Source organism: Meriones unguiculatus, chromosome 17 (genome assembly GCF_030254825.1).
Source record: "Meriones unguiculatus strain TT.TT164.6M chromosome 17, Bangor_MerUng_6.1, whole genome shotgun sequence".
Lineage (NCBI taxonomy): Eukaryota > Metazoa > Chordata > Mammalia > Rodentia > Muridae > Meriones > Meriones unguiculatus.
The window spans coordinates 16,161,461-16,174,661 of record NC_083364.1 but is presented as its reverse complement, the minus strand read 5'-3'; the positions used below and the strand labels follow the sequence as shown (position 1 = coordinate 16,174,661).

At 57.7% G+C, this 13,201-nt stretch overlaps 1 protein-coding gene across 3 annotated transcripts; it reads left to right on the top strand.

Moving 5' to 3' along the window:
• The first annotated feature begins 4,536 nt into the window (after positions 1-4,536).
• Positions 4,537-10,712, top strand: Plpp2 (phospholipid phosphatase 2). Of its 3 annotated transcripts, none has more exons than XM_021641942.2 (6): positions 4,537-4,684; positions 7,227-7,378; positions 7,491-7,765; positions 9,337-9,394; positions 9,565-9,741; positions 9,915-10,712. In XM_021641942.2, exons 2-6 carry the CDS (start codon positions 7,343-7,345, stop codon positions 10,029-10,031), a joined length of 663 nt encoding a protein of 220 aa, XP_021497617.1. In that variant the 5' UTR covers positions 4,537-4,684; positions 7,227-7,342; the 3' UTR covers positions 10,032-10,712. The 3 variants fall into 3 exon arrangements, with proteins under 3 accessions (XP_021497617.1, XP_060227056.1, XP_021497616.1); XM_060371073.1 differs by having other exon boundaries at positions 4,551-4,725; positions 9,252-9,394; XM_021641941.2 differs by having other exon boundaries at positions 4,553-4,725.
• The last annotated feature ends 2,489 nt before the right edge of the window (positions 10,713-13,201 follow it).

Sequence of the window (13,201 nt, the reverse complement as noted above, 5' to 3'; positions counted from 1 at the left end):
TTTGGGAATGTAGAGATACAGTAGGGAGTCTAGGAGGGTTCCAAGCGGCTACAGAAGTGTGTTGGCGGACTGTGGGCCAGAATCAGGAAGAGCCACCCCAAATTCTGCATCTCACTGACTGGTGGTCTCTGTGCTTAGCATCAGCATCAACTGGACACTGAAGACTCGGGGAACAGAGCTGGGCTGGCGGCCCCCGCCATCTGCAGCTAGGCAGATGCCAGGCCACGCTCATGAATTCACATGGTCACCTGTGCTGTCCTACCAGTGCTGTCCCTACTTTGCAGCCCAGAGCTGCAGGATGCCCCATACAGACTTCAGGCCAGGAAACCCCTTGGGGCAAGGCCTCCTCTTTGTGCTCGGATGAAGACCTTTCTGAACAAGTGTGGGAGTCTGCTGGACTGAGCAGGTGGATGTTGGCTTAAGAGAACCAAGGCTTCTTGAGCCTTGGAGGAGGGAGAAAACCTAGATAGATCCCAGGGTCGTGGGCCTGCCATTGCCTAGAGCCTTGGGCTCCCTGGCTTGGTCAGAGCTCCGGGGAATGATGGCTCCAGGCCTGACTCCACTTGTCTGCTCACCTCTTCTCAGTGGTCCTCAGTCTTCTGGTTTATAGCTCCTTGATGGGGTCACCAGCTAAAGCGTGGGGAACTCAGATTCCCAAGGCAGACAGCTACGTAACACTTCACTGTCTTCCGCACTACCAGGAATTATGTTCCCGCGGATAGCAGCTAGTTTTCAGACCGTCTGGGCCTTCTGGTTGTTTTCTTGATCCAGCACCCCGCCCCGGGCAGTCACCCAGAAGGACTGTGGCATTTCCTGGATCCAGGCCTCAAGGCCAGCATCAGGCATGACAGGAGTGATGACTTGATGGGGACACGCAGAGCCACGTGTATGGGGGAGCCTCCAAACTGAGGCCGGGGTGAGAACCACCCCTTGATCCCATCAGACAGACACCAATTGTGTCACAAGGGATGCATTGGCAGTGGGGTCACCAGGATGTCTCCACCTCAGGTTCCAGAGGCCCCAGTCTCCTGTCTATCCTGGAGTCTCAGCTTTGGAGTCTCTCCTTGCCTGCTCCTCTGGATGGTACTTCTCTTTTTCCTTTAAGTACTGGTTTCTGAGGCAGCAGGGAAGGACACTGCCGTGTTTGAGGAAGGGGTGTGTAAGGGACCACAGCAAATGCTCTCACGTGTCCTGCTGTGTGTGAGAGCTGTGTACCAGCATGCTATCCACGGCTGCTAGTTTGCGTGTGTCCTGCTCAGCCATCCGGGCTCTCCTGCGTGCTGGTGCTGTGTGCATTGGCCAGCCACTGCCTCCTGGTGCAGGAGGGCAGCTAGGCAAAGGCCAGATGCACACACAGCCTTGGCCTCACAGGTGACTGGCTTGGGGTGGCCGGGAGGCCAGTTCTGCAGTGTGTCAGGTTCTGAGTCTGAGGGTGGTCTGCTCTCCAGGCTGCCTTCTGCCTGCCTGGTGAGCATGACCCTATTTCTAGCTGCTAATTTCCAGAGGCTGTAGGGACACCCCTAGATTTCCTGCCTTGGACTGTACCTTGCCTGCAGCAGACTGTGGGTTCCTGACCCTGGGGAGGGGAGCACAGCCTCCAGATACCCAGAGAAATGGAGGGCCGAGGCTGTGTGGGTGGTGTCTCATGTGTCCATGGCCTACCCACTTCCTGAATTCTTTCCTGCAGCGCCCTTGAGAGACATTGACCCTCAGTTCCAGGATTCCCCGGGGCCAACAGTGCCCTGTGGGAGTGGGAAGCTGGCAAGACAGCGGGACTGGTCAAGTCCCTACTGCTCCAGGGAAGGCTGGTGCAGCGTGCTCTGCTGGGAGAGTTCTGCTAGTACTGGATTAGGAGCCATGACCCCAATCCTAACCCTAATCCTCATTTTTGCCACCTCCACAAGATTTTAATGCTGGTATACCCAAGGATTTTTAGTGACTGACCCAAATCCTTCCAAGAGGGGAAGAATGGGAGAAAGATTCCATGCAGTTTCATCTCACCCACAGCCTCCCTGCCCTCCTCCAAAACCACCTCTCCTCCCACGCACCCCCATCTAGGCTCTACCCTCCTCCCATTTACCTCCTCTAGCCCTACCCTCCTCCAGCCTTACTCTCTCCATCAACATCATCCATCCTTACCCTTTTCCAGCCTCATCCCTTCTCCAGCCTATTCCCTCCCCTCCCACTCACCCTCTTCCAGCTTTCTCCCTCCTCCCACTCACCCTCCTCCAGCTTTCTCCCTCCTCCCACTCATCCTCCAGCTTCCTCCCTCCTCCAGCTTCCTCCCTCCTCCAGCTTCCTCCCTCCTCCCACTCACCCTCCTCCAGCTTCCTCTTCTCCTCCTCACCCTCCTCCAGCTTCCTCCCTCTTCCTCCTCACCCTCTTCCAGCTTCCTCCCTCCTCCCACTCACCCTCTTCCAGCTTCCTCTCTTCTCCTCCTCACTCTCCTCCAGCTTCCTCCCTCACCCTCTTCCAGCTTCCTCTCTTCTCCTCCTCACTCTCCTCCAGCTTCCTCCCTCACCCTCCACCAGCTTCCTCCCTCCCTCCTCCCACTCACCCTCTTCCAGCTTCCTCTCTCCTCCTCCTCACTCTCCTCCAGCTTCCTCCCTCACCCTCCTCCAGCTTCCTCCTTCCTCCTCACCCTCCTCCAGCTTCCTCCCTCCTCTTCACCCTCTTCCAGCTTCCTCCTTCCTCGCACTCACTTTCCTCCAGCTTCCTCCCTCTTCCCACTCACCCTCCTCCAGCTTCCTTCCTCCTCCCACTCACCCTCCTCCAGTTTTCTCCCTCCTCCCACTCATCCTCCTCCAGCTTCCTCCCTCCTCCCACTCACCCTCCTCCAGTTTTCTCCAGTCTTCTCTCTCTCAGCTGCATCCGACCCACCCTCCTCCTGCCCTCTCTCCTCGGGGGCCTCCCTGTTCCATTTCCCTCTTTGCCCAGTGCCACCCTTTCCTTCATCACCTCCTATTTCTTGCTTCTCCTTTCAGCACACCGTAGGCACTCAGTAAGGGACCCAGCATATTCATTACACAATTTTGCATCGTAGCCCTGACCTTCGAAGACCTTCCTGCGGTTAGGTCCCAGCAAACGGAGGTTAAAGGGGGCAGTAAGGGGGCCGCCACTCATATGACATGCCACATGTAGGGTTACCCAGGTTACCCTGACACCCCTGAGTCCACGTGCTCCGGGCATGGATGGAGGGTGTGAACAGCTGCTGGACTCCGATAGAGTCCTGCTGTCAGAGCCGAACCTGCCAAGGAACCACCTTGCAGCCAAGGTCAGGCCTGCAGCGTCGATGTGTGTGGGGGTGGGGTGGGCACAGGTGAAGCTCTGAAGCCAGGTTTCCTGCCCAGCCAGTCCTCGGCCAGCCCTCCTCCAGCAGGGCAGGCTAACCTGCGTATTGAAAGTGCTGCCTGCCCGTTTCGTAGGCCGCCTCCAGGGTGCGGGGACCATCCCTTACCCCCCGAACAGCACCGCGCTCTGTCCCTGCCCAGCACCAAAGCCCAGACACGTGGGGCCCTCTCAGGAGCGCTCTGGCCCAGATGATTTTCTGCAAGAGCCAGTCAGCGGAAGCTTTTGGACCTTCAGTCAGGAGCTCCTGCCCTGAAGTCTCAGACATCTTGAAACTCAACCCTGTGGTAGAAGGACTGATGTGGCCATGAGTGTGGCCTCGGTGGAGGCCTCAAGGAGCTGAGCTCTCTGGAGTGGAGGCTTCATGAGGTGGCCTCTTACACCTATGGGTGATCCCAGCCCAAAGGAGCCACCCAGTGTGGATGCTAGGAGGCTGGCCTTTCTTTCTACGTGCCCTTGGCTTCCGAGTGTCCCTGGCCCAGGGTTCCAGGACAGGGTGGGCTGGGCCCCCTCAGAATCTCTGTGGGTCAACCTCAGAATCTCTGTGGGTCAACCTCAGAATCTCTGTGGCATCCCCTAGACTGAACAGGCCTGTGCTAAGAGGCATGAATCCTGACCCTGACCCTCCTATCATGAAGTATGTAGGACCCAACTTGCCAGGGACTACTAGAAGGTGGGTCTCTGCCGGAGCCTGGTTACCCCATGCTAATGTACTTATTGGTCTCAGAGGTGTCCGGGTGTCCGGCGCAGGTGTCCTCCCCTGGAAAGGCTGAGCAGATCAAGGCTCAGGAGTGTGAACAGGCTTTCCTTCCCTGCGACTCTGCATTACAACTGTGGAACCCCGCCCCAGGGTGGGGGACACCTGGATGACCTCCAGCCTACAGCCTGGAGATTTGGTGGTCCCTCCCAGCCAGAGCACCCCTCTCCCGCTGGGACACCCCAGGCAGGCTTTGCGATGCTTTCGAGCCATGTTCCCAGTCCCGGGGTTCCAGGATCCCAGCTTGGGAGATCCAGTATCGAGACATCAGCTTGTCCTGAGACCCCTCCCAGCCCCGAAGCCCCGCCCCTTCACGCCCGGGTCAGGGTGGCAAACACACCCCTCAGGGCCTCCGCCCTCTCCTGTCCCCCCCACCCCCGCCTCTGCACTTTCTCCTCTTGCCACGCCCTCCCTCCGCCCCGCCTCCGCCTCGCCCGGGCCCTCTCTTCAAGCCCAGCCCTTTCCCTGGGACAGGCAGTCTCCACGGCCATGTGATCCTGGGGCTGTGGGGACCCGTCGGGACAGCTGGGACAAGCGGGGGTCGCGAGCGTCCCTGGGAGGGGCCGGCATGGAGCGGAGGTGGGTCTTCGTGCTGCTGGACGTGCTGTGCGTGCTGGTCGGTAAGAGTCTCGGGACCCGGGTGCGGGGACCCTCCCGGGTGCAGGCTCCTATGGTCGCTGTGGCTGGTGTGCGTTGGGGATGCGGACGGCGGTGACCTGTGCTCCCCACTTCCTTGTGCGCGCCCCGCCAGCCCTCCTGGGCGCCTGGCGGGCTCGGGGCTGCCTGTCTGCTTGGGGCTGTTCCCGGGTGGTGGGTCCTGGCAGCAGGAAGTCGCTCGGGTGCCGCGGGGCGGTGTGACTCACACGGGCGGGGCGGCACCAGGACCCTGCAGGCCAATGACCCGTGGCCAAGGTCCAGCACGGTGCCCCCGGGAGGCGGGGACGGCTGGGCTCGCACAGACAAACCTGCCAGTCCGGTTCAGGCCACGGGGAGGAGCATCCTGAACCCCCCAGGCGCGAACAAAGGCCAAGTGTTTGTTGGGACCCAGGGGACAGTGGCTGGATTCTACCCCGAAGGCGGTGGCGGGGTGTCGTCTGACCTCCCCCGTTCTGCATCTCCCTCTCCCTTCCATGTCCCGGAAGGATACTCCGTTTAGCTGCAGCCGGTTGGCGGCAGGAGGCTCCCTGGGACATTCCCCCCAGCCATGGGCACCCTTTTTAAGTGTCTGGATTTACTGGGGCATTTCTGTTGCTTTAACTGTGTGCCAGGCACCCCAGGACTTGAGAATAGTTTACTTTTTTCCCCCCTCGGGAAGTCCTGGGTCCCTGGAGGCGGAGCTACCTGGGGTGTCCCAGCAGCTGGAGGAGGCCAAGGCAGCCTGTTGTTGCCCTTGGTCTGAGCATCTGAACACCGGAGTCCACACAGACTTCGGGTGGCGATAGGGAAGTCCCTGCGAGCCTGAAGGAAGGAGGCCCTTGCCTGTTGCTCCGAACAAAGTCCCCTACAGACACTGAAGGTGGAAGGAAAGGAGGGGACACAGCTGGGAGGCACACCTGCCATTCAGCCCAGCCATGTTCAGGACTTTAGGTCCTTCCAGACCGTGCAAGCTTCCCTGTGGCTGTGGTCTGCCTGCGATGTCCTTTAGGCAGACTCACCTGCCTTCTGTGTTGGTATCCCCAGATTTTTACCTCCTGTGAATAAGATACAGTTCCCTCTGACCTCTCACATCTTTCTCTGACCTCACCTCCTGCTTCCTCTGACCCTCTCTCCCACTTTCACTCCCTCCACTCTTTTCTGACCTTCTCTCCGACCCTCTCCTTTCCTCTCTTATCACCTCCTCTCCACTCCCCTTCTCTTTCCCTCTTTCCTTTCTCTGACTTTCTCTAACCCTCTCCCCTGCTCTCCCCTTCTCCCTTTCTCCCCTCCCCTTCTCTTATCCTCTCTCCTCTTTTCCTCTCCCCTCCTCTCACATTCTCCCCTCTTCTTGTTCTATGACCATCTCACCTTCCCCTCTGACCTCTTCTCCTTCAAGACAGTCTCTCACTGTTATGAAGCTGCCCCCTCCCAGGGGGCTCTGCTGCTGTCCCCCTTACTTTTAGCCCCACTTCTCAGCTTCATGATGTTAACACTTTCCTGGCCCATGTCCCCTCTGGGCTGGACCCATGTCAGGGACTGTATTCTGGGCCCCTCTGTGTCCCCTCTGGGCTGAGCCCAGGTCAGGGACTATATTTTGGGCCCCTCTGTGTCCCCTCTGGGCCGAGCCCAGGTCAGGGACTATATTTTGGGCCCCTCTGTGTCCCCTCTGGGCTGAGCCCAGGTTCTGGGCCCCTGCATTTCCCCTCTGCATGTTGAGGGAAGGTTCATCTCCTTGTGCATTCCCGACTTGAAAGCCACACCCTCCACGCCCAGCTTCAAGCTCATGATCAAAGGGCATTTGCCCAGGTTTGCCTTTTTGGAGTGTCTGTGTTCCTGTGCCTTCAGAACAAGGTGTTCCCCTCCGTCCTGTCCTTGTGACTGCCTCCCACCTTCAGCCACCCTTGGTGGGAGGCTTTGCTCTGAGCTTCCTGCCTCCAAGGTTGGGTCCATCTTGTCCAGTGTGTAGTGACATTAGCTCAGAACTATGAATGAAGGTATATAAAGAAGCTCAAGGGATGGCCCTCTGGCTGTGCCCTGGCTGTGAGCTGCCCAGCCTCATGACCAACAGCCTTGCTTTGGGCTGCTGGATGGTCTGACCGCCCACGCCTGCCGTGAGCAGCCTCCACGTCCCACCCTGAGCACACAGGCCCCTTGGTGTGCAGATGGAGCAGCCCAGCCAGCTGTCTCCAGGTGACGGTGTGGCTCTATAGGGGACACTCCATGCTCATCAGGAGGGGGCCGGAGTGCGGAGGGAGGGAGTCGTCTCCCTTGCAGGATGTGTGCAAAGGCCCTGGTTGCTGATGAGTCAGTTCTAGGGAGGCCTGAAGTGAGGCTGGACTGCCCCAGGGTAGAGCTGCTCAGTAGTCTAAGCCCTGGTGTAGTTTCCGATGGGATGGAGGCAGAGTGGCCGTGATAGCAGTGCAGATAACACCAAGGCAGGGATTTGCGGCGTGGAGAACCACATGCTTTCCCCGGCTCCCCACAGCCTCCTTGCCTTTCGTCATCCTGACCCTGGTGAACGCGCCATACAAGCGCGGTTTCTACTGCGGAGATGACTCCATCCGGTACCCCTACCGTCCAGACACCATCACTCACGGACTCATGGCCGGGGTCATCATCACAGCCACTGTCATCCTGGTAAGGCAGCAAAGTGCTGGGGGAGGGGAGACTGGGTAAGCCCTGCCCCCCAGCCAGATGGGCGCAGTGGGGGCCGTGCCCGCCTGGTACTCTGCCGCTGTCCCGTTGGCAGGTCTCTTCGGGGGAGGCCTACCTGGTGTACACGGACCGGCTCTACTCACGCTCCGACTTCAATAACTACGTGGCTGCCATCTACAAGGTGCTGGGGACCTTCCTGTTCGGGGCCGCTGTGAGCCAGTCCCTGACCGACCTGGCTAAGTACATGATCGGCCGTCTTCGGCCCAGCTTCTTGGCCGTCTGTGACCCCGACTGGAGCCGGATCAACTGCTCTGGCTACGTGCAGCTGGAGGTGTGCAGGGGCAGCCCTGCTAATGTCACCGAGGCCAGGTGGGTACAGGCTGCAGCCCAGGCAAGGCTCTGAGCTACAGGAAGCCTGGGGCCTGCTGGATGGAGAAGGCCTGTCAGCGGAGGCAGGCAGCCGTTCGTCTCCCTCTGTGTCTGTGGCAGATCCTCGAGGGGGCGGTCTCAGGGTTGGTTTGTCTGGGAGGCAGTGGCTAGCCCTGCAGAGGTGGGGTGACTGCATCCTGAGCCTTGAGGCATGTGGCGAGGATCTGCCGCGGCTGAGGGAGCTATTGCGCTGTCTGTCCACCTGGCACCCTGCTCTTCCGAGTGCTGCTGTTCATTCTTAGTGTGGCCTGTATCCTCGCTCTGTAATTTTCCCCGAGTCTCTGTCCATTGGCTCTGATCACCCATCAAGCCTTTCAGTGCTTTTTTTTTTTTTCCACTTTCAATATTATTGGCGTTTTCATATCCATAATGCATTTTTAGGTTTTTCAGACAGGATCTCATCATGTAGCCCAGAATGACCCCAAACTTTCCATCCATCTTTTTGCCTCAGTCTCCTGAGTGCTTGGGCGGCAGGTCTGTGCTACCACGACCGGCTTAAAGCCAAGTCTTCTTGGCTTCTGTCTCTCCCTTCTGTCTTCATGGATGCCGTCAGCAGGAATGGATATACATTTCTCTTTTGTCTTCTGGGTGCTGGGGTGGAGCCGGGGCTCTGCCTTATTTGGTCTGCCAAGATTGTGGAGTGGCTCCGGGAGTGTTCTGGGGAAGCCCGGCTCCTCTGGACCTCTAAAGCATAGGCCTTGGCTGCCGCTCAGGTGTGAAGGCAGCAGGAAGATGCGGCGGAGCTCAGCCCCTCGGAGCAGCAGCTGTCACAGCAGAGCCTGTGACTGCTCGGCTGGGTGACTGACAGGGTGGTCCTGCTGGCCGTGTCTGCCCCGGGAGCGGGAGCAGGCGAGGGGCTGGTGTTGGTGAAGTGAGAGTGCGGAGGTGAGGTCGTTTCTCCAGGGCCTCCCGATGGGGTGCAAGCCTTCCCTCAGGTTAAAATTTAATTTTGTAGTCCTGGAGAGATGGCTCAGCGGTCAAGACCCCTGGCCGCTCTTCAGAGGACCAGGGTTAGATTCTCAGAACCCGCAAGGCAAACCCACGACCATTTCTAACTTCTGTTCCAGGGTACCTGATGCCCTCTTCAGGCCTCTGCGGGCATTGTGTGCACATGGTACACAAAACACCCATATACATAAAAACACCCATATGGCAAAACACCCATATACATAAAAAAAATCCTAAAGATGGTTTATTTTTATTATTTTCAAGTGCGTGTGTGTTTGTGTGTGCGCGCACACGTGCACGCACACATGTGAGTACAGGTGCCCTCAGAGGCCAGGGGCATCAGATTTCCTGGAGATGGGGTCATAGGTAGTTTCGAGCGGTAGGATGTAGGTGCTGGGAACTGAACTCGGGTCCTCTGCAAAAGCAGTCAGGCTCTTCTGCCGAGTCCCCTCTCTAGCCCCACTTCCCTTACTTTAAGTTTGCACCCATCTGTGGCTGCCGGCTCCCCAAGCAGCTCCTGGCTCTGCCTTCCGGTCCCGCTAACTGGCTGCCCTCCCTCCCAGGCTGTCCTTCTACTCCGGGCACTCCTCCTTTGGCATGTACTGCATGGTGTTCCTGGCGGTGAGTGTCCATCCTCCTCCCAGGGAACCTTACGGGGCCACCCTTCCCCTGGGCACTGCACAATGGGGTGTTTGGAGGAGGCACTAAGGGTAGGGAGCTTGTGACTCGCCCTGGGCCGGGCGGGCCGTGGACACCACAGGCCCCGCTGATGCAGGCCGATGCCGTGACAGCTCTACGTGCAGGCCCGGCTCTGCTGGAAGTGGGCCCGGCTGCTGAGGCCCACTGTTCAGTTCTTCTTGGTGGCCTTTGCGATCTATGTGGGCTATACTCGTGTGTCCGACCACAAGCACCACTGGAGTGACGTCCTCGTCGGCCTCCTGCAGGGAGCCCTGGTGGCCTGCCTCACGGTGAGCCTGGCCCCAATGTTCCATGACCCCTGCCTGCTGCTCTGCCCTCGAGAGCCTGCCCCTCACCGCTGGTCCCGCCCATCCCCTTTACAACCCTGCCGACTCCTCCCTCTGGGTCTCCCCCTGGTCTTCTTCCTCCAGCCCCACTCACCGCCTTGCCGTCCCTCCCCCAGGTCCGCTATGTTTCAGACTTCTTCAAATCGCGCCCGCCCCTGCCCTGCCGGGATGACGAGGAGCCAGAGCGCAAGCCCAGTCTGTCACTAACGCTGACCCTCGGTGACCGACCCTAGCTGCTATGAGTCTCTTCCTGCTCTGGAAGCCAGGAAGCCACCCGTGGGCCAGTCATGTCTTGGCCTCTTGGCCCTGATGAAGCAGCTGCTCCAGGGTCCCGGCTGGTAACCGTGGACCAGGGTCTTGGGTGCCTGGCTGGCCCTGAGCGTGGGCAGAGCCCATTCTCAGCCTTCCTTGAGTGTCCCATGGCCTCAAAAGATGCGGCCGTGCTCTGCGCGCTGCCTCCCATCACCAAGTGTCTTTTGAGGAGGGCCATCCCTTCACGGCCCCAGGAATGGGCTGATCTGAGACTGTTCTTCATGAAGCCTGCACCCTTCCTGATGGCCCTGCAGGTGATGGACACCTTGTTTCCCTGGGTGGGGCAGTTGGCCTTAGCCAGGGCAGGGATCACAGATGTGAAGAGGGCTAGGAGCCCCTGCCTGCCTGGGAGCCCCGGTTGCCTGAAGGGCCCCAGGTGGCTTTTGGCTTGAATCCTGTTCTCAAGCTGAAGGAAGATTCCTGTCCGAAGCCTCCCAGGCCCCCTCCCTCAAGCTTGATGTCCAGTCCTGCCCCCACTGCCCATGTGGGCTAAACGCTTAGCCAGGCTTTGGAAGTGGGTCCTGGCTCTGCCGTCCCCATCTGTTTCAAAACACTTAAAGTTACTGTTTCACAGGAGTGTGAGTTATAAACATGTACCAACCGTCTCGGCCATGAGTGTTGATTTTTATGCTCTTCTGGAGCGATAGATGACGCTGCTCCATCTACCATGCCCCCTAGTGCCCTGTGCTGGCAATGCCAGTCTTAGCAGAGACTTGATGGACAGATACTGGCCTGGGTGTCTGCATACGGGCCAAGCCAGGGGCCTCAGAGCTACTGTGGTCTTCCTCCGTGTGCGGTCTGTGCTTATCTTAGGTACATCCTGGGACACAGACTTCACAGTCCATGTGAGATACCCCAGAATGTTCCCAGGGTGCCTGAGCAGTCTCCCAGGGGCAGCAGGAGGGGTGACAGGTCTTGCTATAGCCTAGAATGACATGTGTGGCCTTCTGGAAACTGGCTGTCTCCTTCTGCACTCTTCAGGTCTTCAGACCTGAGAGCATGGGGGATGGTCACGAGTACCTCCCCCACCAATCTCCCTCCTCCCCCTAGAGACTGGGTCAGGGTTGGGTCACGAGGATCTCGGATGCCGTTGGCAGACAGCCCACGGAGTTCACGCCAACCCAGAGAGCATGCTGAGGGCCTCTGCACCTGGTCGCTGGTGTTCAGCCACTGACACAGCCTGCATTTCATGGGGACCCCCCCCCCCCCGTTAAGTGACTCCCCGCCAGCATCCTCCAGCCAATATCCGGTGTACCAGGGCTGTTCTGTTAGAGGCAGAAGGTCCCGGCGAGGAGGTGAGCTCATGTTCTGAGCGCAGCAGGGTTCTGCCTGTCTAGATCCTCCTCTCGGCCAGACTGCAGCAGAGCCCTCCCAGCCATCCATGCCTGCCTGCCAGGCTGAGTGCTGGGTGCTGGCGAGGACAGAGGCGGTAGGTATGGGGCACACACCTGTGACACCAGTGCTAGGGGAGACTGAGGTAGAAGGACACCGCGTGGGAGACCAGCCTGAGCTACCATGACTCCTCTGTGCTGGTCTGTGAACGCTCATGTGTGTGTATACATGTGGAGGTCAGAGGGCAACCTAAAGTGTCAATTCTTTATCTGCCGACTTCCCGCTTCTCCCAGGCTCCTAGAGCAGTGGTTCTCAGCACGTGGGTTGCAACAGCCGCAGGAGTCACATGCCAGACATCCTGCACATCAGATATCTACGTTACGATTCATAACGGTAGCAAAATTACGGTTATGAAGTAGCAATGAATAATTTTATGGTTGGGTCACTGCAGCATGAGAAACTGTGTTAAAGGGTCACAGCAGCAATAGGAAGGCATCGCTGCTCTGGGGAGAGACCAGTTATTTACAAAGCGAAGCAGGGCCTGGAGAGGCACCGCGGCCAGGGTGGCTTTGGCAACCCACGACTGCCTGTAACTCCATCTTCAGTGGTACCTGATGCCCTCTTCTGGCCACCATAGGCACTGCACATGTGTGCACATACCTCTCCCCAAACCCAAACATGCGAAAAAATCTTTTCTTTATTCCTTTTATTGAAAACATTTTTTTTCCTCACGACATAGCTTATGTCCGCCCCCTGACTCCTCCTAGTTTCTCCTCACAGCCTCTCCTCCCTTAGAACAGGTTTCTAAGGGATAATAATAAAATAAGATAAAATAAAATAAAATAATATGTCAAAAACTAACATGTCAGAGTTGGATAAGTCAAATAGAAGGAAAAGAGGCCAGGAGAAGGCACAGTAATCAGAGACCCACCCATTTGCACACTTAGGAATCTATCTCCAAAACAAAACAAAAAACCCAAAACAACAACAACACAACATTTCACTAACCTGGAAGGCACAATGCATATGCAGGGGCCCTGATGCAGACCCCTGCATGCCGTACGCAATTTCACGGGGTCCCATTGATTGACTGTTGACTTTGGTGCCTGTGCTAACAGCTGTCTTAGGGTTTCTACTCTGCCATGAAACACCATGACCAAAACGCAAATTTGGGAGGAAAGGGTTTATTTGGCTTACCCTTATGGGGCACTGTTCACCATTGAAGACAGTCAGGACAGGAACTCAAACAGGGCAGGAACCTGGAGGGAGGAGCTGATGCAGAGGCCGTGGGGTGCTGCTTACTGGTTTGCTCATCATGGCTTACTTAGCCTGTTTTCTTATAGAACTCAGGACCGCCAGCTGAGGATTGGCACCACCACAGTGGGCTGGACCCTCCCCCATCAATCACGAATTAAGGAAATGCCTTACAGGCTTGCCTACAGCCCAGCCTTACAGAGGCGTTTTCTCAGCTGAGGCTCCTCCTCTCAGATGACTCAAGTGGACCTGAGACTAGCCAGAACAACAATGTTCTGCTCAGCAGGTTGTCTCCTGTGCCAATCAGTTCAAGGCTGTCCCTCACGCTCTCTTCTGTCAGGTTCAGGATCTCTGGTTTTGCACTGAGGCCTTTGATCTATTTGGACTTGGGTTTTCTGCAGCGTGATAAGTAGAGAACTAGCTGCATTCTACATACAGGCATCCACTTTGACCAGCACCATTTGTTGAAGATGCTGTCTTTTCCTTCCTCTGGCTTCTTTATCAG

What these genes read in the sequence shown, in the direction of transcription:
- Plpp2 (XM_021641941.2), top strand. Translation starts at nt 4,674, where the DNA reads ATGGAGCGGAGGTGGGTCTTCGTGCTGCTGGACGTGCTGTGCGTGCTG. An exon ending in CGTGCTGTGCGTGCTGGTCG is followed by an intron (nt 4,726 to 7,226) that starts GTAAGAGTCTCG and finishes GGCTCCCCACAG; the next exon opens with CCTCCTTGCCTTTCGTCATC. An exon ending in CCCTGGTGGCCTGCCTCACG is followed by an intron (nt 9,742 to 9,914) that starts GTGAGCCTGGCC and finishes TCCCTCCCCCAG; the next exon opens with GTCCGCTATGTTTCAGACTT.